Below are 27052 nucleotides of genomic sequence, written 5' to 3' on the forward strand. Positions count from 1 at the left end.
TAAATTCCAAATAGCCCTTAAAAGGGCCTTTTGCGAGGCATTGCCCCAAAGTAATCAGCTATTTTACCTGTAAAAAAAGTACAAATCCCCCCCAACATTAAAACCCACCACCCACACAACCAACCCTACTCTAAAACCCACCCAATACCCCCTTAACCCTTTGAGTGCTAAGCACTTTCCCACCTGAGTGCTAAGGCTTTTATAAAGGGTTTTTTATTTAATATTTAAAAAAAAAAAAAAAAAAATGTTTTACTTTTTATTTTATTTATTTCAGATCACCAAGACTTACACTGTTGGAAAGGTTAGGCGATTACCTTTTCAACGGTGGGTCTTGTGGGTCTGTAGCTGCTTAGAGTGCCTGAGATACAGGGTTCTAAGCAGCATGCCCCCTGCTCCTATATTTAACATTGTTAATGTTAAATAAAGTTTTGCGGTGATGTCGTCACGTTATTGCGCGTGACTTCACCACGCAAAACGGGAAGCCCCGGCGATGCCTGTCATTATGCAGCACCGATTGCTGGGGTAGGAGCGGGTGGGAGCCCCCAGATTTCCCTCAAGTTGGGAGAGTGCTAGTGACAGCTCTGAGCCGTTATTAGCACCAGAGTGGGAAACTCTGTGATGGCTCAGAGCCGTCATTAGCACTCAAGGAGTTAAACCTAACACTAACCCCTTGAAGATCACCTTACCGGGAGAAGTTTTCACCCAACCGGGCCGATGTCCTCAACGAAGCCGGCAGAAGTAGTCCTCCAGAAGGACAGAAGTCTTCATCCAGATGGCATATTCTATCTTCATCCATCCAGCACGGAGCGGCTCCATCTTCTAGACATCTGACGCGGAGTATTCTGTTCATCCGACATCTTCTTGAACAATGACGGTTCCTTTAAGTGACATCATCCAAGATGGCGTCCCTTCAATTCCGATTGGCTGATGTTCAATCCTAATGACTGTTCCAATCAGCCAATAGAATGTAAGCTCAATCCTATTGGCTGATTGGATCAGCCAATAGGATTGAACTTCATTGATCTGTATTGGATTTTAAAGGAACAGTAAATACAGAAGATTTGCATAATCAACAAATGCATGCTAACAAGACAATGCAATAACACTTAGTCTGAACTCCAAATTAGTACTAGACTTTGTTCTGGCAAATTTTAAAGTTATGTCTATTTCCACTCCTACTGCACCATGTGACAACCATTAGCCAATCACAAATGTATATACAGGGAGTGCAGAATTATTAGGCAAGTTGTATTTTTGAGGATTAATTTTATTATTGAACAACAACCATGTTCTCAATGAACCAAAAAAACTCATTAATATCAAAGCTGAATAGTTTTGGAAGTAGTTCTTAGTTTGTTTTTTAGTTATAGCTATTTTAGGGGGATATCTGTGTGTGCAGGTGACTATTACTGTGCATAATTATTAGGCAACTTAACAAAAAACAAATATATACCCATTTCAATTATTTATTTTTACCAGTGAAACCAATATAACATCTCAACATTCACAAATATACATTTCTGACATTCAAAAACAAAACAAAAACAAATCAGTGACCAATATAGCCACCTTTCTTTGCAAGGACACTCAAAAGCCTGCCATCCATGGATTCTGTCAGTGTTTTGATCTGTTCACCATCAACATTGCGTGCAGCAGCAACCACAGCCTCCCAGACACTGTTCAGAGAGGTGTACTGTTTTCCCTCCTTGTAAATCTCACATTTGATGATGGACCACAGGTTCTCAATGGGGTTCAGATCAGGTGAACAAGGAGGCCATGTCATTAGATTTTCTTCTTTTATACCCTTTCTTGCCAGCCACGCTGTGGAGTACTTGGACGCGTGTAATGGAGCATTGTCCTGCATGAAAATCATGTTTTTCTTGAAGGATGCAGACTTCTTCCTGTACCACTGCTTGAAGAAGGTGTCTTCCAGAAACTGGCAGTAGGGCTGGGAGTTGAGCTTGACTCCATCCTCAACCCGAAAAGGCCCCACAAGCTCATCTTCGATGATACCAGCCCAAACCAGTACTCCACCTCCACCTTGCTGGCGTCTGAGTCGGACTGGAGCTCTCTGCCCTTTACCAATCCAGCCACGGGCCCATCTATCTGGCCCATCAAGACTCACTCTCATTTCACCAGTCCATAAAACCTTAGAAAAATCAGTCTTGAGATATTTCTTGGCCCAGTCTTGACGTTTCAGCTTGTGTGTCTTGTTCAGTGGTGGTCGTCTTTCAGCCTTTCTTACCTTGGCCATGTCTCTGAGTATTGCACACCTTGTGCTTTTGGGCACTCCAGTGATGTTGCAGCTCTGAAATATGGCCAAACTGGTGGCAAGTGGCATCTTGGCAGCTGCACGCTTGACTTTTCTCAGTTCATGGGCAGTTATTTTGCGCCTTGGTTTTTACACACGCTTCTTGTGACCCTGTTGACTATTTTGAATGAAACGCTTGATTGTTCGATGATCACGCTTCAGAAGCTTTGCAATTTTAAGAGTGCTGCATCCCTCTGCAAGATATCTCACTATTTTTGACTTTTCTGAGCCTGTCAAGTCCTTCTTTTGACCCATTTTGCCAAAGAAAAGGAAGTTGCCTAATAATTATGCACACCTGATATAGGGTGTTGATGTCATTAGACCACACCCCTTCTCATTACAGAGATGCACATCACCTAATATGCTTAATTGGTAGTAGGCTTTCGAGCCTATACAGCTTGGAGTAAGACAACATGCATAAAGAGGATGATGTGGTCAAAATACTCATTTGCCTAATAATTCTGCACTCCCTGTATGTATATTCTGTAAATTTTTGTGCATGCTCAGTAGGAGCTGGTGACTCTTAAAGGGTAAATATAAAAAGACTGGTCACATGTTGTTAATGGAAGTAAATTAGAAAGTTGTTTAAAATTGCATGTTCTTTCTGATTCATGAACGTTTAATTTTGAGTTAAGTGTCCCTTTAAAGTTCCTATAAAATGGGATTTGTTAAAATATATAGATATATAATAAATAAACAAATAAATAAGATCAGTTTATTTTCATTTGCATGACATTTCTAGTTAATACTATTCCCAATCCTATAATTTTAATAACAGAAAAACATATTTCATATTTGACCACCTATATCTTCGGGAGACCATTAGGACAGTAATCATTGTTTTCAATCTCTAGGGATAATGTGCAGCAGTCAGCGGTTTCCTGTTTGTGTTACTACATACAAGCAGAAAGTTTCAATCTCAAATTGGCTTCTTTTGTGAATCATTTTTCACAATCTATCTTGCAATAGATAAGCGTCAAGCTTATGGTGAACACTCTACAAGTCTGCATCAAAAATGATACAGAGCTTCTAAAGAAAAAAAAAGATATCTCACTATAATTGGCTGAATCTTGAATCAACCCCATAACAATATATATTCAAAAGCAAACACATTAATCATAATATTAAGAATGACGTCAATTTCACAAGTCCAATAAATGTAAGCACAAAAGTATAGCGTCAGACCTTACTCTTAATAGAAAAAGAGACACTTTTTCAAACATAATGATACAAACAGATGTCATATAATAGCAGCAAAGACCAAGATGCCTTGCAATTATGTATGTGATATATTAATTTCATTCTTTTTCCAGCATTAGTTAATAGCACATTTGTTCATTACGTTCTTTGTCATTCATTAAACCAGCAGTCTCCAACCAGTGGTCACGGACCCCGCCGCAACTAAATAAAGTTATTAACCCCTAAACAGCCGCTCACGGACCCCGCCACAACTAAATAAAGTGTTTAACCCCTAAACCACCGCTCCCGGAGCCCACCGCCACCTACATTATACTTATTAACCCCTAATCTGCCCCCCTACACCGCCGCCTCCTACATTATACTTATTAACCCCTAATCTGCCCCCTACACCGCTGCAACCTACATTATACTTATTAACCCAAAATCTGCCGCCCCTGACACCGCCGCCACCTACATTATACTTATTAACCCCTAATCTGCCCCCCTACATCGCCGCCACCTACCTACATTTATTAACCCCTAATCTGCTGCCCACAACGTCGCCGCCACTATATTAAATTTATTAACCCCTAAACCTAAGTCTAACCCTAACACCCCCTAACTTAAATATAATTTAAATAAATCTAAATAAACATTCCTATCATTAACTAAATTATTCCTATTTAAAACTAAATACTTACCTATAAAATAAACCTTAAGCTAGCTACAATATAACTAATAGTTACATTGTAGCTATCTTAGGGTTTATTTTTATTTTACAGGCAAGTTTGTATTTATTTAAACCAGTGTTAATTTCATCGACTAAAACTAGACTAAAATGACTATAAAACTAATGAAATTCTGGTGACTAAAATACGAATAAAACTAAAATGGCATTTTAGTCAAAAGACTATGACTAAAACTAAATCAAAATTGCATTTTAGTCAAAAGACTATGACTAAAACTAAATCAAAATTTGCTGACAAAAACATTTTATGCAAGGTGTTATAATCAATCCATATCCAATTACTGTTTTTTGTAAATTTTACAAAACCTAATTTTATTAAATTTTAAGAGAAATAAAGACATGTTATATACCACAACAGGTAAATCTGTTAAATCTGTATTGCATGTTCAAACCTTAATGCCATAAATAGAAACAGGTTAATAAACCTTTACTCCAGGAGTATATAATGAGTTTGGAAGTTCTAGAGCAGTGCTAATATCGTTGCCAAATTGTTTTCGAATCTGTGAACAATGAATTGATTCTTCCTATAGAAATAAGCATAACCCACAAATATGGGTTTAAGTTATGCTGTGCCTGTGCTAGCTGCAGAAACTTTTTGTTGTGTTGAGTTACTTAACACTTGTTTTAATTAGTAACAGAGAATTGTTAAAGTTTTTATTATGGGTAATTTGTTCAATACAGCCAATACAGTTTACAGGGTTTTTTTTTTTTATATTTTAAAGTTACACTTGTGTTTGTTTATGAAACTTGGTTTTATTTAATTTTAAGTTTAATAAAGATGTTACATATAACAACGGCTAAATCTGTGTCTGTATCGCATGTTTAAACCTTAATACCATAAATATTAACAGGTGTTATGTTTACTTCTGGAGTATATAATCAGTTTGCAAATTATAGAGAAATGCTTAAATAATGCATTACACTTTAACTACACCCCTAAGATTTTAGTCGACTAAAATCTACTGGAGATTTAGTCGACTAAAATCTACTGGAGATTCAGTCGACTAAAACTAGACTAAAACTAAAACAATTCAGATGACTAAAATACGACTAAAACTAAAATGGAATTTTAGTCAAAAGACTAAAACTAAGACTAAATAGAAATTTGCTGCCAAAATTAACACTGATTTAAACTAGGTAGAATAGTCACTAAATATTTATTAACTATTTAATAACTACCTAGTTAAAATAAATACAAATTGACCTGTAAAATAAAACCTAACCTAAGTTACAATTACACCTAACACTACACTATAATTAAATTAATTCCCTAAATTAAATACAATTAAATAAAATTAAATCTAAATAAAATCTAAAGTACAAAAAAAACAAAAACACTAAATTACAGAAAATAATAAACAAATTAAAAGATTTTTAAACTAATTACACCTAATCTAATCCCCCCAAAAATAAAAAAAGCCCTACACTTTTACCCTACACTAAATTACAAATAGCCCTTAAAAGGGCCTTTTGCGAGGCATTGCCCCAAAGTAATCAGCTCTTTTACCTGTAAAAAAACCCATAATTTATGTAAGAACTTACCTGATAAATTCATTTCTTTCATATTAGCAAGAGTCCATGAGCTAGTGACGTATGGGATATACATTCCTACAAGGAGGGGCAAAGTTTCCCAAACCTCAAAATGCCTATAAATACACCCCTCACCACACCCACAATTCAGTTTAACAAATAGCCAAGAAGTGGGGTGATAAGAAAGGAGCGAAAGCATCAAAATAAGGAATTGGAATAATTGTGCTTTATACAAAAAAATCATAACCACCACAAAAAAGTGTGGGCCTCATGGACTCTTGCTAATATGAAATAAATGAATTTATCAGGTAAGTTCTTACATAAATTATGTTTTCTTTCATGTAATTAGCAAGAGTCCATGAGCTAGTGACGTATGGGATAATAAATACCCAAGATGTGGAACTTCCACGCAAGAGTCACTAGAGAGGGAGGGATAAAATAAAGACAGCCAATTCCGCTGAAAAATAATAATCCACAACCCAAAACAAAAGTTTTAATCTCAATAATGAAAAAAACTGAAATTATAAGCAGAAGAATCAAACTGAAACAGCTGCCTGAAGTACTTTTCTACCAAAAACTGCTTCAGAAGAAGAAAAACACATCAAAATGGTAGAATTGAATAAAAGTATGCAAAGAAGACCAAGTTGCTGCTTTGCAAATCTGATCAACAGTAGCTTCATTCCTAAACGCCCAGGAAGTAGAAACTGACCTAGTAGAATGAGCCGTAATTCTTTGAGGCGGGGATTTACCCGACTCTACATAAGCATGATGAATCAAAGACTTTAATCAAGACGCCAAAGAAATGGCGGAGGCCTTCTGACCTTTTCTGGACCCAGAAAAGATAACAAATAGACTAGAAGTCTTTCTAAAATCTTTAGTAGCTTCAACATAATATTTCAAAGCTCTTACTACATCCAAAGAATGTAAAGATCTCTCCTTTGAATTCTTAGGATTAGGACACAATGAAGGAACAACAATTTTTCTACTAATGTTGTTAGAATTCACAACCTTAGGTAAAAATTTAAATGAAGTCGGCAACACTGCCTTATCCTGATGAAAAATCAGAAAAGGAGATTCACAAGAAAGAGCAGATAACTCAGAAACTCTTCTAGCAGAAGAGATGGCCAAAAGGAACAGAACTTTCCAAGAAAGTAATTTAATGTCCAGAGAATGCATAGGTTCAAACGGAGGAGCTTGTAAAGCCCTCAGAACCAAATTAAGACTCCAAGGAGGAGAGATTGACTTAATGACAGGTTTGATATGAACCAAAGCCTGTACAAAACAATGAATATCAGGAAGATTAGCAATCTTTCTGTGAAAAAGAACAGAAAGAGCAGAGATTTGTCCTTTCAAGGAACTTGCAGACAAACCTTTATCCAAACCATCCTGAAGAAACTGTAAAATTCTAGGAATTCTAAAAGAATGCCAGGAGAATTTATGAGAAGAACACCAAGAAATGTAAGTCTTCCAGACTCGATAATAAATCCTCCTAGACACAGATTTACGAGCCTGTAACATAGTATTAATTACTGAGTCAGAGAAACCTCTATGACTAAGAATTAAGCGTTCAATTTCCATACCTTCAAATTTAATGATTTGAGATCCTGATGGAAAAAAGGGCCTTGAGATAGAAGGTCTGGTCTTAACGGAAGAGTCCAAGGTTGGCAACTGGCCATCCGAAGGAGATCCGCATACCAAAACCTGTGAGGCCATGCTGGAGCCACCAGCAGTACAAACGAACGTTCCATTAGAATTTTTGAAATCATTTTTGGAAGAAGAACTAGAGGCGGAAAGATATAGGCAGGATGATAATTCCAAGGAAGCGACAACGCGTCCACTGCCTCCGCCTGAGGATCCCTGGATCTGGACAGATACCTGGGAAGTTTCTTGTTTAGATGAGAGGCCATCAGATCTATTTCTGGAAGTCCCCAGATTTGAACAATCTGAAGAAATACCTCTGGGTGAAGGGACCATTCGCCCGGATGTAACGTCTGGCGACTGAGATAATCCGCTTCCCAATTGTCTACACCTGGGATGTGAACCGCAGAGATTAGACAGGAGCTGGATTCCGCCCATACAAGTATCCGAGATACTTCTTTCATAGCCTGAGGACTGTGAGTCCCACCCTGATGATTGACATATGCCACGGTTGTGACATTGTCTGTCTGAAAACAAATAAACGATTCTCTCTTCAGAAGAGGCCAGAACTGAAGAGCTCTGAAAATCGCACCGAGTTCCAAAATGTTGATTGGTAATCTCGTCTCCTGAGATTCCCAAACCCCCTGCGCTGTCAGAGATCCCCATACAGCTCCCCAACCTGACAGACTCGCATCTGTTGAGATCACAGTCCAGGTTGGACGAACAAAAGAAGCCCCTTGGAATAAATGATGGTGATCTATCCACCACGTCAGAGAGTGTCGTACATTGGGATTTAAGGATATTAATTGTGATATCTTTGTATAATCCCTGCACCATTGGTTCAGCATACAAAGCTGAAGAGGTCGCATGTGAAAATGAGCAAAGGGGATCGCGTCCGATGCAGCAGTCATGAGACCTAGAATTTCCATGCATAAAGCTACCGAAGGGAATGATTGAGACTGAAGGTTTTGACAGGCTGAAACCAATTTCAGACGTCTCTTTTCTGTTAGAGACAAGGTCATGGACACTGAATCTATTTGAAAACCCAAAAAGGTTACCAACCAACGAACTCTGATAAATTGATCCTCCAACCATGTCTTTGAAGAAACGACACAAGTTGATTCGTATGAGATTCTGCAGAATGTGAGGACTGAGCAAGTACCAAGATATCATCCAAATAAGGAAATACCGCAATACCCTGTTCTCTGATTACAGAGAGAAGGGCACCGAGAACCTTTGAAAAGATCCTTGGAGCTGTTGCTAGGCCAAACGGAAGGGCCACAAACTGGTAATGCTTGTCCAGAAAAGAGAATCTCAGAAACTGAAAGTGATCTGGATGAATCGGAATATGAAGATATGCATCCTGTAAATCTATTGTGGACATATAATGCCCTTGCTGAACAAAAGGCAGAATAGTCCTTATAGTTACCATTTTGAATGTTGGTATCCTTACATAACGATTCAATATCTTTACATCCAGAACTGGTCTGAAGGAATTCTCCTTCTTTGGTACAATGAATAGATTTGAGTAAAACCCCAGACCCTGTTCCAGAACTGGAACTGGCACAATTACTCCAGCCAACTCTAGATCTGAAACACATTTCAGAAATGCCTGAGCCTTCACTGAGTTTATTGGAATGCGAGAGAGAAAAAATCTCTTTGCAGGTGACCTTACCTTGAAACCTATTCTGTACCCTTGTGAAACAATGTTCTGAATCCAAAGACTGTGAATCGAATTGATCCAAATGTCTTAGAAAAATCATAACCTGCCCCCTACCAGCTGTGCTGGAATGAGGGCCGCACCTTCATGTGGACTTGGGAGCTGGTTTTTACTTTCTAAAAGGCTTGGATTTATTCCAGATTGGAGAAGGTTTCCAAACAGAAACCGTTCCTTTAGGGGAAGGGTCAGGCTTCTGTTCCTTATTCTAACGAAAGGAACGAAAACGATTAGCAGCCCTATATTTACCTTTAGATTTTTTGTCCTGAGGCAAAAAAGTTCCTTTCCCCCCAGTAACAGTTGAAATAATAGAATCCAACTGGGAACCAAATAATTTATTACCTTGGAAAGAAAGAGAAAGCAAAGTTGACTTAGAAGACATATCTGCATTCCAAGTTTTAAGCCATAAAGCTCTTCTAGCTAAAATAGCTAAAGACATATACCTGACATCAACTCTAATGATATCAAAGATGGCATCACAAATAAAGTTATTAGCATGTTGAAGAAGTTTAACAATGCTATGAGTATTATGGTCTGATACTTGTTGTGCTAAAGCCTCCAACCAAAAAGTGGAAGCGGCAGCAACATCAGCCAAAGAAATAGCAGGCCTAAGAAGATTACCTGAACATAAATAAGCTTTCCTTAGAAAGGATTCAATCTTCCTATCTAAAGGATCCTTAAAGGAAGTACTATCTGCCGTAGGAATAGTAGTACGTTTAGCAAGAGTAGAGATAGCCCCATCAACTTTAGGGATTTTGTCCCAAAACTCTAATCTGTCAGATGGCACAGGATACAATTTCTTAAACCTTTGAGAAAGAGTAAATGAAGTACCCATATTATTCCATTCCCTAGAAATTACTTCAGAAATAGCATCAGGGACAGGAAAAACTTCTGGAATAACTTTAGGAGGTTTAAAAACCGAATTTAAATGCTTAGTAGATTTAGTATCAAGAGGACTAGATTCCTCCATCTCTAATGCGATTAAAACTGATAAATATGAAGATTTATCAGTGTCAATATCTGAGACAGAATCCTCTGAACCAGAAAAATCCTCATCAGAAACAGACAAATCAGAATGATGACGGTCATTTAAAAATTCATCTGAAAAATGAGAAGTTTTAAAAGACCCTTTACGTTTACTGGAAGGAGGAATAACAGACATAGCCTTCCTAATAGATTTAGAAACAAATTCTTTTATATTAACAGGAACATCCTGAGTATTAGATGTTGAGGGAACAGCAACAGGTAATGGTATATTACTAATGGAAATACTATCTGCATTAGCAAGTTTATCATGACATTCATCACAAACTACAGCCGGAGGAACAGTTACTGCAAGTTTACAACAAATGCACTTAACTTTGGTAGAACCAGCATCAGGCAGCGTCTTTCCAGAAGTAGATTCTGATCCAGGGTCAATTTGAGACATCTTGCAATATGTAAAAGAAAAACAACATATAAAGCAAAATTGATCAAATTCCTTAAATGACAGTTTCAGGAATGGGAAAAAAATGCCAATGAACAAGCCTCTATCAACCAGAAGCAATTAAAAATGAGACTGAAATAATGTGAAAAAAAGGTGGAGACAAGAATGACGCCCACATTTTTTAGCGCCAAAAAAGACGCCCACATTATTGGCGCCTGAAATTTTTTGCCGCAAAGAATGACGCCACATCCGGCGACGCCAACATTTTTGCCGCAAAACGTCAAAAAATGACGCTATCACGAACAACTTCCGGCGTCAAGTATGACGCCGGAAATGATAAAAAAAAATTTGCGCCAAGAATGACGCAATAAATGGAAGCATTTTCAGCCCCCGCGAGCCTAACAGCCCACAGGGAAAAAAGTCAATTTGAAACAATTTTTAAGGTAAGAAAAAAATTGATTATTCATATGCATTATCCCAAATAATGAAACTGACTGTCTGAAATAAGGAATATTGATCATCCTGAATCATGGCAAATATAAGTTTAAAGACATATATTTAGAACTTTATATATAAAGTGCCCAACCATAGCTTAGAGTGTCACAAAAAATAAGACTTACTTACCCCAGGACACTCATCTACATAAAGTAGATAGCCAAACCAGTACTGAAACGAGAATCAGTAGAGGTAATGGTATATAAAAGTATATAGTCGATCTGAAAAGGGAGGTAAGAGATGAATCTCTACGACCGATATCAGAGAACCTATGAAATAGATCCCGTAGAAGGAGACCATTGAATTCAAATAGGCAATACTCTTCACATCCCTCTGACATTCACTGCACTCTGAGAGGAAAACCGGGCTCCAGCCTGCTGCGAAGCGCATATCAACGTAGAATCTAGCACAAACTTACTTCACCACCTCCACGGGAGGCAAAGTTTGTAAAACTGAATTGTGGGTGTGGTGAGGGGTGTATTTATAGGCATTTTGAGGTTTGGGAAACTTTGCCCCTCCTGGTAGGAATGTATATCCCATACGTCACTAGCTCATGGACTCTTGCTAATTACATTAAAGAAAAGTACAAATCCCCCCCAACATTAAAACCCACCACCCACACAACCAACCCTACTCTAAAACCCACCCAATAACCCTTTGAGTGGTAAGCACTTTCCCACCTGGGTGCTAAGAATTTTTTAAAGGGTTTTTTACTTAATATTTTTAAAAATATTTTCTTTTACTTTTTTTTATTTATTTCAGATCCCCAAGACTTACACTGTTGGAAAGGTTAGGCGATTACCTTTCCAACGGTGGGTCTTGGTGGTCTGTAGCTGCTTAGATGCCTGAGATACAGGGTTCTAAGCAGCATGCCCCCTGCTCCTATATTTAACATTGTTAATGTTAAATAAAGTTGTGCAGTGATGTCATCACGTTATTGAGCGTGACGACACCACGCAAAATGCAGCACTGATCGCCGGGGTAGGAGCGGGTGGGAGCCCCCAGATCTCCCTCAAGTTGGGAGAGTGCTAGTGACGGCTCTGAGCCGTCATTAACACCAGAGTGGGAAACTCTGTGACGGCTCAGAGCCGTCATTAGCACTCAAGGGGTTAAAAAACCTAACACTAACCCCTTGAAGATCACCTTACCGGGAGAAGTTTTCACCCAACCGGGCCAATGTCCTCAATGAAGCAGGCAGAGAGTAGTCCTCCAGATGGGCAGATGTCTTCATCCAGACGGCATATTCTATCTTCATCCATCCGGCGCGGAGCGGCTCCATCTTCTAGACATCCGACGCGGAGTATTCTGTTCATCCGACATCTTCTTGAACAATGACGGTTCTTTAAGTGACATCATCCAAGATGGCGTCCCTTCAATTCAGATTGGCTGATGTTCAATCCTATGGGCTGTTCCAATCAGCCAATATGATTGAGCTTGCATTCTATTGGCTGATTGGATCAGCCAATAGGATTGAACTTTATTGTATCTGTAATGGATTTTAAAGGAACAGTAAATACAGAAGATTTGCATAATCAACAAATGCATGCTAACAAGACAATGCAATAACACTTAGTCTGAACTCCAAATTAGTACTAGACTTTGTTCTGGCAAATTTTAAAGTTATGTCTATTTCCACTCCCACTGCACCATGTGACAACCATTAGCCAATCACAAATGTATATACGTATATTCTGTAAATTTTTGTGCATGCTCAGTAGGAGCTGGTGACTCTTAAAGGGTAAATATAAAAAGACTGGTCACATGTTGTTAATGGAAGTAAATTAGAAAGTTGTTTAAAATTGCATGTTCTTTCTGAATCATGAACGTTTAATTTTGAGTTAAGTGTCCCTTTAAAGTTCCTATAAAATGGGATTTGTTAAAATATATAGATATATAATAAATAAACAAATAAATAAGATCAGTTTATTTTCATTTGCATGACATTTCTAGTTAATACTATTCACAATCCTATAATTTTAATAACAGAAAAACATATTTCATATTTGACCACCTATATCTTCGGGAGACCATTAGGACAGTAATCATTGTTTTCAATCTCTAGGGATAATGTGCAGCAGTCAGCGGTTTCCTGTTTGTGTTACTACATACAAGCAGAAATTTTCAATCTCAAATTGGCTTCTGTTACAGAAGCATTAGTTATTTTGTTGTGAAGAAACTTATTTCCCAGCAGCAATGCCTGAACCAGCCAAGCCAGCGCCTAAGAAGGGCTCCAAGAAAACTGTAACAAGTATCATTTCATAAAGGGTTAACTCTGTTCAGTTTTGAGAAAACTATTTTCTGAGGCAGGTTTCCTAGCATATTGTGTACTGTAATTAAGTTTGTGATAAGCATTCACTGCTAGGTGATAAGAAGGACTCAATTGTTTTCTTGTGTGTACTTGTTATCTGCGGTGGCCTGTCCAAGGGCTTTGTCTAAATGTGTGATGGGGGATTTTATGCTTCCCCCCCTGGGAGTGCCCTGTGTGCATGTAACCTAAATAAAAAGCAGGCTGGGCATCCCAGTCCTCAGTTCTTGGTTGTCCCTCAATCGCAGCGTTGACTCGTTTTTGTGGGCAGAAGGGTATCCTAGCTGTACTACAGCTAAGGGGGATTATTCTACATTTGCGAGACTCATATAGAATACTATGGAAAGCAGTTTCTCCCCTCTTCAGCAATAGGAATCCAGGCTACTAAGCGGTCCATCTCTCAGCGAGACTAAGGGTAACCGTAACAGCTTCTTTTGTGAATCATTTTTCACAATCTATCTTGCAATAGATAAGCGTCAAGCTTATGGTGAACACTCTACAAGTCTGCATAAAAAATGATACAGAGCTTCTAAAGAAAAAAAAAAGATATCTCACTATAATTGGCTGAATCTTGAATCAATCCCACAACAATATATATTCAAAAGCAAACACATTAATCATAATATTAAGAATGACGTCAATTTCACAAGTCCAATAAATGTAAGCACAAAAGTATAGCGTCAGACCTTACTCTTAATAGAAAAAGAGACACTTTTTCAAACATAATGATGCAAACAGATGTCATATAATAGCAGCAAAGACCAAGATGCCTTGCAATTATGTATGTGATATATTAATTTCATTCTTTTTCCAGCATTAGTTTATTGCACATTTGTTCATTACGTTCTTTGTCATTCATTAAACCAGCAGTCTCCAATCAGTGGTCCGTGGACCACTGGTGGTCTACAAGAAGATGTTGGTAGTCCTTGTCAATTAATCTCCTCTGATCATATCACCCCCGTAGCGCCACAACTCCCTACAGTGCCTGGCAGGACATCAGTGAAAACCGACGGAGGAGTTAAATTACAATCTCCCTATGCACGTTGCATAGTACTACACAACTTGCATAGCTAGATTGTATTTTTAACTCCTCCGGCACGCTGCTCAGAGGAAGATTATTGCATTCTAAAGCCAGCAGAGGTTGGTATAGTCTTGGTTTGCAATTAAAGAATATATAAAACGAAAATCTTTAAAAAAAAAATCTCTCTTATATTTCATTTATTTTCTTCCCTTTACCTGTCTCTTTGTAGTAGTTTTAATAATCCCTTCAGATGGACTTACATCACTGCTTGTCTTCCTCCCCTCCATCTTCTTTTTTTATTTATTAAATATTAATTATTTTTCATTCTAATTATTTTCCCGCTCACAAAGCCATTCCTCCTGAATTCCAGTAATTGCCATCCAGCATATCAGCCATATCCCACCAGTATTACAGTAATTGCCAGTAACATCAGTCGTGGTTAGCTCACATCCTTATTGAGAGCTTTCTTATATAAACTTAATTTATGACTCCAATCTCTGTCCATGATCATAAGTAGTTTTGAATAATTCCTAACTGGGGAGATAACTTGGAAGTCTTGTGGTCCTATTAAACATAATTATTTTTTTACCACTTTCTTCCTCTCTGTTTCCAGCTCAAAAGTTGGCACTCACCCTTCATCTGTCATTTGGAAGTATTCTCTCACTTCTGTCATTCAGTTAGTTAATTCCAAAAAATAATTCTTAAAAATGTGTAAATATATACATAATGTAAACTTAGCTATGGTTTACTAGTTATGTACAGTATGTGTGTGTGTGTGTATATATATATATATATATATATATATATATATATATATATATATATATATATATATATATATATATATATATATATATATATATATACACATTATAGAGGTTTGTACCTTTATAAAAAAATTCATGTTAGAGGTCCAAGGGATTCAAAATTGTGAGTTTAGTGGTCCCTGAGGTCCGCAAGGTTGGCGACCCCTGCATTAAAGAACTGAAATAGTGGTTTTGGAGTTGTGCTTTATTAGTACACAATCTGTTAGTATACAAACAAGAGGCACACACACACACACATATATATATATATATATATATATATATATATATATATATATATATGCCTTATCATGACAATGTTAAACAAGTAAGAAAGGATACCAAGGTGTTACTAGTTCTATTTTGCCATTAAAAAAATAAATTGAGAAAATATTTTTACCCCATATACTTTCCGTGCACCAGCTTTGGCTGCAAACATGGATAGTATTCCAGTGCCACTGCCAATATCCAGTACAACTTTATCCTTAAACACATGTTTATTGTGGTACATGGAGTTTCTGTATGTCAATGTACGAACTTCATCCTTCAACATTTCCTAAAACGATAAAAACACATCATAAAACATATTGTTACCAAATTATCAAAAATGGTTAAGAAGTTTGGATTCAAATTCAAAAGTCAAAAGGAAGATATATTAAACACTGCGACCAACTTAATTGCCAAAAATGCACTATGGAAATTCTGTCAAGCTTTGGGTTTCAATTTTAGGCCTTGCTTCGGAGCCACACACTTAGGTTTGGAGAGATAATTTACATTTTGCAGGTGCTTTAATCTCATAATGCCACTTCCTAGTTTAAGTGTCAAGCTCCAGAGTGAGGCTGCTTTACGCCTTGGTGTTATGATATGACTTTTAGCTTGTGAGTACTGTTACCAGAAAGGTTTCAGCATTAAAAAGGTGACATTTTGAAGCCACTATTTAAAAAGTTGACATTTTCCTGTTGACAATTGACATTTGACTAGCAGGATGACATTAGAGTATATATAGGAAATGCTTGGAGACAAAGAGTTGAAATGTTACCAAACTCCTTGTGGAAATATATACCGTTTAAAGTTTTAGGACATGCACAAAACTAGTGTAACAGAGTTTACTTTAAGTGTCAGATTCGTGTGTTTCTTTATCTTCATGACTTTAGCTAAAAATCTATGATTGTGGCAATATCAAACACTCTTACCCATTTAGGCCCAGATTACAAGTGGCACAGTAATTTCTTTTCTGTGTCTGAGAGCTACAGTATACAACAGAAGTGAGTGCACCCCTGGGCAATATCACTTAAATATCAAATTATTCAAAATTGTATCACCTCTTAATAATTGTATTATTTCTAAGTTGATAAGTAGAGTATTTCCTATTATAAACAATCAAAAACAAATACTTTAGAAAGATTATATTGAAAATACAGGCCCCAAAGTAGAAACTTAATGCAACAAACGTGAATACACCTGAGGTCACTGACACGCAAGTTAGATCAGTGAAACAAAATTGAGTACACCTATGATTTCCAATTAGCCTCATTGCATGACCAATGGGCTGTGTCTTTCTGCAAGTTTGCATCATGTCTCCACATGGAAAATAATTGCCAGAGGAATTAAAAAATCTGATTGTGAGACTTAACAAAGATGGAAAAGGATATACAGGGAGTGCAGAATTATTAGGCAAGTTGTATTTTTGAGGATTAATTTTATTATTGAACAACAACCATGTTCTCAATGAACCCAAAAAACTCATTAATATCAAAGCTGAATAGTTTTGGAAGTAGTTTTTAGTTTGTTTTTAGTTATAGCTATTTTAGGGGGATATCTGTGTGTGAAGGTGACTATTACTGTGCATAATTATTAGGCAACTTAACAAAAAACAAATATATACCCATTTCAATTATTTATTTTTACCAGTGAAACCAATATAACATCTCAACATTGACAAATATACATTTCTGACATTCAAAAACAAAACAAAAACAAATCAGTGACCAATATAGCCACCTTTCTTTGCAAGGACACTCAAAAGCCTGCCATCCATGGATTCTGTCAGTGTTTTGATCTGTTCACCATCAACATAGCGTGCAGCAGCAACCACAGCCTCCCAGACACTGTTCAGAGAGGTGTACTGTTTTCCTTCCTTGTAAATCTCACATTTGATGATGGACCACAGGTTCTCAATGGGGTTCAGATCAGGTGAACAAGGAGGCCATGTCATTAGATTTTCTTCTTTTATACCCTTTCTTGCCAGCCACGCTGTGGAGTACTTGGACGCGTGTGATGGAGCATTGTCCTGCATGAAAATCATGTTTTTCTTGAAGGATGCAGACTTCTTCCTGTACCACTGCTTGAAGAAGGTGTCTTCCAGAAACTGGCAGTAGGATTGGGAGTTGAGCTTGACTCCATCCTCAACCCGAAAAGGCCCCACAAGCTCATCTTTGATGATACCAGCCCAAACCAGTACTCCACCTCCACCTTGCTGGCGTCTGAGTCGGACTGGAGCTCTCTGCCCTTTACCAATCCAGCCACGGGCCCATCCATCTGGCCCATCAAGACTCACTCTCATTTCATCAGTCCATAAAACCTTAGAAAAATCAGTCTTGAGATATTTCTTGGCCCAGTCTTGACGTTTCAGCTTGTGTGTCTTGTTCAGTGGTGGTCGTCTTTCAGCCTTTCTTACCTTGGCCATGTCTCTGAGTATTGCACACCTTGTGCTTTTGGGCACTCAAGTGATGTTGCAGCTCTGAAATATGGCCAAACTGGTGGCAAGTGGCATCTTGGCAGCTGCACGCTTGACTTTTCTCAGTTCATGGGCAGTTATTTTGCGCCTTGGTTTTTCCACACGCTTCTTGCGACCCTGTTGACTATTTTGAATGAAACGCTTGATTGTTCGATGATCACGCTTCAGAAGCTTTGCAATTTTAAGAGTGCTGCATCCCTCTGCAAGATATCTCACTATTTTTGACTTTTCTGAGCCTGTCAAGTCCTTCTTTTGACCCATTTTTCCAAAGGAAAGGAAGTTGCCTAATAATTATGCACACCTGATATAGGGTGTTGATGTCATTAGACCACACCCCTTCTCATTACAGAGATGCACATCACCTAATATGCTTAATTGGTAGTAGGCTTTCAAGCCTATACAGCTTGGAGTAAGACAACATGCATAAAGAGGATGATGTGGTCAAAATACTAATTTGCCTAATAATTCTGCACTCCCTGTAGGAAGATTGGTGACCAACAAAAATCAGTCAAAATGCAGTTGCAGCAGTTACCAGGAGGTATAGATCGATACACAGTGCCAAAAATCAGAGCCGCAGTTGCTGTCCTCCTAAAATGATGCCACAGACAGTGCGCTACTTGCACAATCTAGCTCTGAAAAACAGGCAACAGGCAAGTGCTTCAGATTTGCATCAAGGCAAGTGCTTCAGATTTGGCTCAGAGATTGTCGATAGAAATTGGAGTTTCTGTGACAGCTCAGACAGTGCTAAGGACATTGCATAATGTCAACTTCTATGGACAGCATCCAAGGAAAAAACCCTTGCTTGCTCTTCGGCACAAAACTGCAAGATTAAACTTTACTAAACAACATGAAAAGCCTGATGACTACTGGGAGCACATTATTTGGTAAGATAGCTAAGACCAAGATACATTTTTTGGCTCAGATGGGGTGCAGCATGTTGGTGTGAACCTGGTCAGGATTATTACAGTGAATGCATAGTCCCAACAGTGAATCATGGAGGTGGGAGTGTGACGATATGGGGCTGCATGACTGCAAAAGGTGTTGGGGAGATGACATTTATAGATGGCACCATGAATGCCTGCAATATACCAATATACTGTCTGACAAGATGACTCCCAATCTCCAGACGTTTGGCAGAGGACGAATATTCCAGCATGATAATGATCCAACGCAAACTGCGAAAATCACAAAGATGTTTCTAAAGGAGAAACAAGTGAGAACTGTGACCTGGCCAAATATGTCACCTGACTTGAATCCAGTAGAACACCTTTGGGGTATTTTAAAGAGAATGGTAGAGCAACACAACCCCTTCAGCAAAGAGCAGCTGAAAACAATTATCTCTGAAGAAGGGCAGAACATCTCTCCAGAAATTTGTAAGACACTGGTTTCCTCCATGCCAAGGAGGATTGAGTCTGTCATCAAAAATAAAGGTGGGCATGCAAAGTATTGAAAAAAATAAAAGATTTGAATCTCGGTAATGAAAGGTGCACTGACTTTTGTTGCATTGATTTCCTGCTTTGGGGCCGGTATTATTAATATAGTAAATCTAAACTGTTAGTTTTTAATTTTACATAAGAGCAAATACCCTACTGTAAAACTGTAAGACATAATGCAGTTACTGTTAGGTTATACAATTTTGAATAATTTGACATTTAAGTAGTATTGCACTGTGGTGTACTCACTTCTGTTGTATACTGTAACTGCACTAAAGTTAAAAAATGACCACAGCCGTATTAGTGTAGGTATTACACCCTGAAAGTAAAATGCGTCCGAAATTGCGAGCAAAAGACTTAGTTGCACTAAATTCAGGGCTTAGGATATTGCGACCGAGCTAAATCCTTCTACCAATATATTTCTATGGGGTGCACTAAAGAAAGCATCTTCAGTTATCTCTCTCACTCTTAATTGACACTGTGATAGAACAATTGCCGTAAAGCCGAAGGTGTTTTAGGAATACTTCACATTCCTATGTTCTCAATTAGAAGAAAATATTTTTTTTAAATCTATATTTCTATATATATTTGTATATTTTATGTAAAATATATATCTATTAGGCAAGTGCATTTGTTTTGTTACAAATCCAAATTCGTTAATGAAACACGGATATTTGCTTTGTTTTCATGAAATGAATATCCAAAACAATGAACCAAATAAATATTTACGTAATTCATCTGTATTCATTAGTTTCCTTTAAATTACCTTAGGGGTTAAAAATACTTCCCAGAGTATAGTGCACTGGAAAGCTGTGCTAATCTTGACCCTTCTTCACCGGCAATTATCCTTTAGCACAGGCCCTGCGATCTGCTGCGCAAAGCCTCCTATTAGCTAGACCCGAGGGCTCTGGGAAGAAGGAACGGGATTAGCTTGGCTTTCCAACTTGTTAAAGGTAAACATGGGAACTTTTTCACCTGTAGCATAGGAACATTTACATTCGTTTAACGAAAATGAATGTAAATGTTCCCCAAATATTCAGTATTTACGTAGTTTAAAATGAAACAAATACTGAATAACACGGCAGCCAAATATTCGGAGAACTACATTTTATGAATATTTACTAATGTCAGATTTTGGATTTTGTTTTATGAATGATAGTGTTTCATCCACTGAAAATACAGAAAAGACAAACACTATAATGACATGGAAAACAAATACATTTATCATTTAAGTCAGTTTTTTTTTTTTTTAAATCTATAACTCCATGTTTATGAGATCAGGAATTGAGTTGTTGAAAAAGAGAGGTGTATAGTTTTTAGGTGAAATATGAAAAGGTGAGTTAATCTGTAGAAAATGTATAAAAATAAACCTTGAATGCAGCAGAATATACCAGTGGTGACCCTAATTAAATATATGAAATATTCTCAGTACCTATATACACAACTTGCTATATGGGTACGTAAGCGGATCTACCTAACAGAGGGCCCTGGTTCAAAAATTACCCTCCCCCCAAGGTAACTTAGAAATAAGCATATAGTAATAGTATACATGCTTCTCTGTATAATGATTTTGAGTGTGAGTATATATACATACATACATAAATACAAACACACATTGATATTAAACATACTGCACTTTATAATGATACTGATTATTTATACACTGAGCACACTGTGCTGTATAATGATAAATCTATACCCAGATAATGTTTTGGGCCACACATCACTTGCTTGGGCCCTGCTGATACTGCACCTGCTGCACCAATGGTAGTTTCAGCCATGGGGTACCTACATATGCAACTTGCCTTTATGAGGGATATTTATCTCCACACTGCAATACCTGTATTTTGTGTGGGCAATATTGGCATCCTATGGAAAGTCTAATATGAGAAAAAAGACAGGTCATGCTGCTTTAAACTTTATTTAGCAGGTTGTTAATTTTACTATGGATGCACTTTTCTTCTGGGACCTCAGTTGCTTGCAATGGTTGCCATGGAGACATATGCCTTATGCTCTCCCTTAGGGCTTATCAGATCCAAATACAATGGAAAACAGTTTTTTAAATGACATAAAAAAGTTTGATTTTGACTTGGTGTCTCTTTAAAGAGTGCAATTGAGTCAAGGCTCTAACTTCTTCATGTATGTTCTTTAGATCTAGGAAACAAGTACAAGTTACTTCAAGGATGACAGACAGAATAAGTCACAACAGGAAATGCTGTACGGCTTCTATTTTTTTAAAATTTAGATCTTGAGCACTGTATTTGAGGACCTCAGATCTACACTATATTAAGTAGTGAATAAGGTAGAATTAGACAGAGGAGAAAGAGAGACAGGAAGCCATTTTTTTCTGTAGTGTAGCGGCCCCCTCACCCCTCCTCCCACCTCTTCCTTACAAGCTATGCTTTTTCTAGGGCCTTTCTCTCCCCTCATTACATTTTATTCCCTCTCTGTGTTTTGTTTCTGCAGTGTAGCAGTCCCATCCATTCCCTCCCCCTCCTGCTCATTCCGCCCCCCCCAGCGATGGGTCGCACACCTGCCTCCCTCCTGACCCTCCCACACCACCAACGATCGGCACCACTGCTACCCGATGACTAAAGGGACACAGATTCTCTTTCTGTGTCAGTCTTTCTGCACTGCTATTTCTGCACTAACCCACTCGTAGGGCATGCAGAAATAGCACCATCTCGCCACTGTTAGCGAGATCGCAGCAAAAAGAGGCCCAAGACAGCAGTACTTTAAAAGGGACATGAAACTCAACATTTTTTTCTTATTTTTTCATGATTTAAATAGAGCATGTGATTTTAATAAACTTTCCAATTTACTTATATTATCTAATTTCCTTCATTCTCATGGTATCCTTTTTGAAGGAGTAGCTAAACACTACTGGGAGCTATCTGAAGACATCTGGTGAACCAATGAAAAGAGGCATTTTTGTGCAGCCACGAATCGGAAGTATATATATATATACTATAATTGCGTTTGTAATGTCCGTCGCCGTCGGTAGTTGCGCAGGCTTCCTCAATGGAATGTTGGCAGCGCGAGGACAAAATAATTCACCTGGATGCAGCGAAGCTGCATCCAGGTAAATTCCGAATATGGCAGGGTGGTGAAGGAATCCACCGGGATGCAGCAGTGAAGGCAAACGGAGCATTACAAAAGCAACACCTAATCGCCCACATTAAAGTATTTTTTTTAAAAAACTAACCGCCCATATCAAGTATTAAAAAAAAACACCCCCACATCGCAATAAACCTATTTAACTTATTAATCCCTAAACCCCTACATCGCAATAAACCTATTTACCCTATTAACCCCTAAACCGCAAAACCCCTAAATCACAATAAACCTTTTTACCCTATTAACCCCTAAACCCCTACATCGCAATAAAACTATTTACACTATTAACCCCTAAACCACAAAACCCCCACATCGTAATAAACCTATTTACCCTATTAACCCCTAAACCGCAAAACCCCCACATCGCAATAAACCTATTTACCCTATTAAACCCTAAACCACCAAACCCCTACATCTCAACAGATCTATTTACCCTATTAACCCCTAAACCCCTACATTGCAATAAACCTATTTACCCTATTAACCCCTAAACCGCAAAACCCCTACATTGCAATAAACCTATTTAACCTCTTTAAACCGCCAAAACCCACAACACAAATAACTATTTAAATAACTAAGTACAGTACACTAACCTAACACCCCCTAACCTAACACCCCCTAACCTAACAACCCCTAACCTAACACCCCATTAAATAAACCTAAATTACCTAAACTAATATATTCTAAAGTTACAACAAAAAAAAACTAAGTTTACAAAAAATAAAAAAGGCTAACATTACAGAAAATAAAAAATCTAATTAGCAAATTTAACAAAATTAAACCTAATCCCTATGAAAATAAAAAAGACCCCCCAAAATAAAAACACCCCCTACTCTAAGAATAAACTACCAGTAGCCCTTAAAAGGGCTTTTTGCAGGACATTGCCCAAAGATAATCAGCTCTTTTTCAAGAAAATACACAAATCCCTCCTAACAGTAAACCCCCACCCACCCACCAAACCCCCCAAAATAACATAACCTAACACTAAAAACCTAAACTACCCAAGGGCATTTGTTTGGGCATTGCCCTTAAAAGGGCATTTAGCTCTTTTTCTGCCCATCCCTAATCTAAATAAAACAAATGCCCCCCAAAAAACCTAGTCTAACCTTCAGGTTGGTACTCACGGATCCTAAAGTCCGGCGGAGAAGGTCCTGTTCCAGGCGGTGAAGTCTTCTTCCAAGCGCAACCTCTTCTTCTTCCAGGAACATCCTGCGCGGAGCGGAGCTGAAGACCGCCGAGCTGAAGACCGGCGACTCTGGAACTGAAGACCGGTGACTGCGGAGCCATGGAGCGTGGAGGATCCTCTTCGTATGATTTCCGCTGTACACTGAATAGTGAATTCAAGGTACGCGATTAAAGATGGCGTCCCTTGAATTCCTATTGGCTGATTTGATTCTTCTAATTCAAATCAGCCAATAGGATGAAAGCTACTCAAATCATATTGGCTGTTTAAATTAGCCAATAGGATGAGAGCAAATGAAATTTTATTGGCTACTCAAATCAGCCAATAGTATATATATACATATATATATACACACTGTATATATACAGTATATATATATATATATATATATATATACAGGTAGCCCTCAGTTTCCAGAAGGAATGGTTGTAAATCAAAACCGTTGTAAATTGAAACCCAGTTTATAATGTAAGTCAATGGGAAGTGAGGGAGATAGTTTCCAGGCCCCTCTCCAAATTGTCATAAGTAACACCTAATACATTATTTTTAAAGCTTTGAAATCAAGACTTTAAATGCTAAACAGCATTATGAACCTAATAAAATAATCACACAACACAGAATATATAATTAAACTAAGTACAATGAACAAAAACATTTGCTAAACAGCGTTATAAACCTAATAAAATAATCACACAACACAGACTTCACTTGCATTTTTCCGCAAACAGTTCTTTCTATGCATTCCAATCTGGACTGATTTATAGACAGGAAGATCTTCTCCCTTTGAAATCTGCTCGATAGCTCAGGTCTGTTTAAACTGATTAATTTCAGCTTGCTTGGCTTTGCTGCAACACAAGCGGACAGCTCCACCTACTGGCTATTTTAATAAATGCACTGCTTCTTAATGCTTTTCAATAGCAGTCACATGACTGGAAAAAAAGGTTGTTATTCTGAAACCGTGTAATTGAACCGTTGTAAAACGAGGGCCACCTGTATATGCATTAGAGACCTTTGCAGTCAAGTAGGTAAAAACATGAAAAATCATACTTATGCAATATTTATATTTATTAATATGTTATAGCGTGTATTTACTTTAAATAGTTCATATTCCAATGTTCTGCACATAGCAGAATATGTTCTATGTATTTTTAAATAGATATTCCTATATATATATATATATATATATATATATATATATATATATATATATATAATCATGTATAGAAAGTTTTAAATATATATTTTAATATTCTGCTATGTGCAGAAGATTAGAGTATGAAATATGCAATATTATCTTCTCATGTTGCACTTTTAAATTACCGCAATCGTGTTTGCGCAACTTGTGGATGTTAGTTTTCCCCCCAACGTTCATGCTTCAGATAGAGCGTGTGATTTTAATCAACTTTCTAATTTACTTCTATTATCAAATTTGCTTGTTGTCTTGATATCCTTTGTTAAGTGTAAAGTTAGGTAGGCTAATAGGAGCTCAGTTTTTGTATAATGCTGCTATAAACAATGTTGCAAACACTGCTGCCAGATGGCTAGACACAGGTGCAAGCTCCTGAGCTCACCTAGGATTACTCTTTAATAAAGGATAACGTGAGAACTAAGCAAAATTGATAACAAAAGTTAATTGGAAAGGTTTTTTAGATGCCATGCTCTATTCAATCCAGGTAAGTTTAACTATGACTTTACTGTCCCTTTAAATTGAAATTTACAGTAAAAAAAATGTTGGGTTCCAAAAGCTGTCTTAAATTAACCAAGCAAAAATATTAGATTTATTGAAATTTTAAAAGTTAATCAAACAAAGTGATTGTGCAGAACTGAAATTCTTGGAGACCAAAAATAATTATGGCAGTATATTGCTAAGACTGCTGCCAAGTTTCATCTGCATTGTGAATAGATTGCCAGAGGCTGCAGCCCTTGGTCATTTTTTCTGTTACTAACAACATAGCTGTTATTTCTAAATGTACTTCTTTATAGAAAAGTCCTTTAAAATGATCAGTTATTAATATAAAATATGCAGAATTATTGCACAGAAAAGGTATTACATTATTTAGTTGGTTAAATGTTGATGATCAAATGATTATCCTTTAGATTGTAAGCATTTCTCAGTATGACCCTCCTATTTGATTAATTTGTTCAGTTTTAGATCTGTATTTAATTTCACCATGTCATAATGTACCCCTACTCATGTACACAGAACTATGGAATTTCAACATGCTTTACAAATAAATTATAGTTAAAGGACCTCTAAATGCAGTATAATTAAAATAAACTGATCAAACTCAATAGTAAAAAGAAAATGCAATGACACTTACTCTGAATTTCAAATAAGCAGTAGATTTTTTTCCGGCCCCCTTTTATCATGTGACAGACATCAGCCAATCACAGATTAGTATAAGCATACCCTGTGAGCTTGTGCACATGCTCAGTAGTATCTTGCTCCCCAGAAAGTGTGAATATAAAAAGACTGTGCAAAATTTGATAATGGAATTAAATTGGAAAGTGTCTTAAAACTGCATGCTCTATCTGAATCATAAAAGTTTATTTTGACTTGAGTGTCCCTTTAATGATTTTTAAAAACTTTAAAAAAAAAATCTTTGTCTTGACCATCTAGGACTGTCTATATTGGGTCATTGAGGGCCTCTGATTATTTATAGGTGGATTCAGCAAACTCTTATGTTCTCTGTGCTCCAACAGAGGTTGAAAAATTCAATTAAGTAAGGCAGTCAGTTCTTCTTGTTATGTTTGGTTTTGTGATAAACATTTTACAATTCACTCGCTTTATTAAATTAATTTAGCACTAAAATGTACATTTATGTTGAAGTCTATTTTATCAAGACACAGAAGTCCATGTGAATTATCCTATCACAAAGAATCAGCTGCAACTCACTTTTGAAACTCATAAATGCTCTAATATTTTTCTGAGATTGTCTTTCAACAACACCCTTTTATTTCAGGGCTGGGTATTTATGGGTGGAACTGTTACTGTTCAGTGTATTTATTTGCTGTGTATTAAACATGTAAGCTAGAAGAGACTTCATACTCAACATCTCAAATATTTTCTTTGTGCATACATAATTAAGTTCTCATGTGAGCATGCAAACATTAGAATATTTATGGGGTACACCCAGTCAATTAAAGTGTTTAAGTGTCCTCAGCATTACTGAACAAAAAAACAGATACCTGTAATTTGTTATTAAAAAAAAAGTAGAGAATAAAAAAAATGAATTTAAGGTTAAATTAAATTATTTAATGGTAAGTAGTTTAACCTTTGCATTAATGTTCTAGGGCAGTGATGGCAAACCTTGGCACTCTAGATGTTTTAGAGCTACATTACCATGATGCTCAACTGGACTTCAGAGGGCCTAAGTCTAATGGGAAATGTAGTTCTGAAACATCT

General features: G+C 37.3%; 1 protein-coding gene across 1 annotated transcript in view; it reads right to left on the reverse strand.

Moving 5' to 3' along the window:
• The window catches only part of PRMT8 (protein arginine methyltransferase 8), a 403578-nt gene that overhangs the window by 312173 nt on the left and 64353 nt on the right, over positions 1-27052 (reverse strand). Inside the window, exon 2 of the mRNA XM_053718748.1 lies at positions 15577-15732. Within this exon, the coding sequence (XP_053574723.1) occupies positions 15577-15732 (156 nt within the window). The remainder of the gene's footprint in view (positions 1-15576; positions 15733-27052) is intronic.

Source organism: Bombina bombina, chromosome 6 (genome assembly GCF_027579735.1).
Source record: "Bombina bombina isolate aBomBom1 chromosome 6, aBomBom1.pri, whole genome shotgun sequence".
In the NCBI taxonomy this organism is placed as follows: Eukaryota; Metazoa; Chordata; class Amphibia; order Anura; family Bombinatoridae; genus Bombina; species Bombina bombina.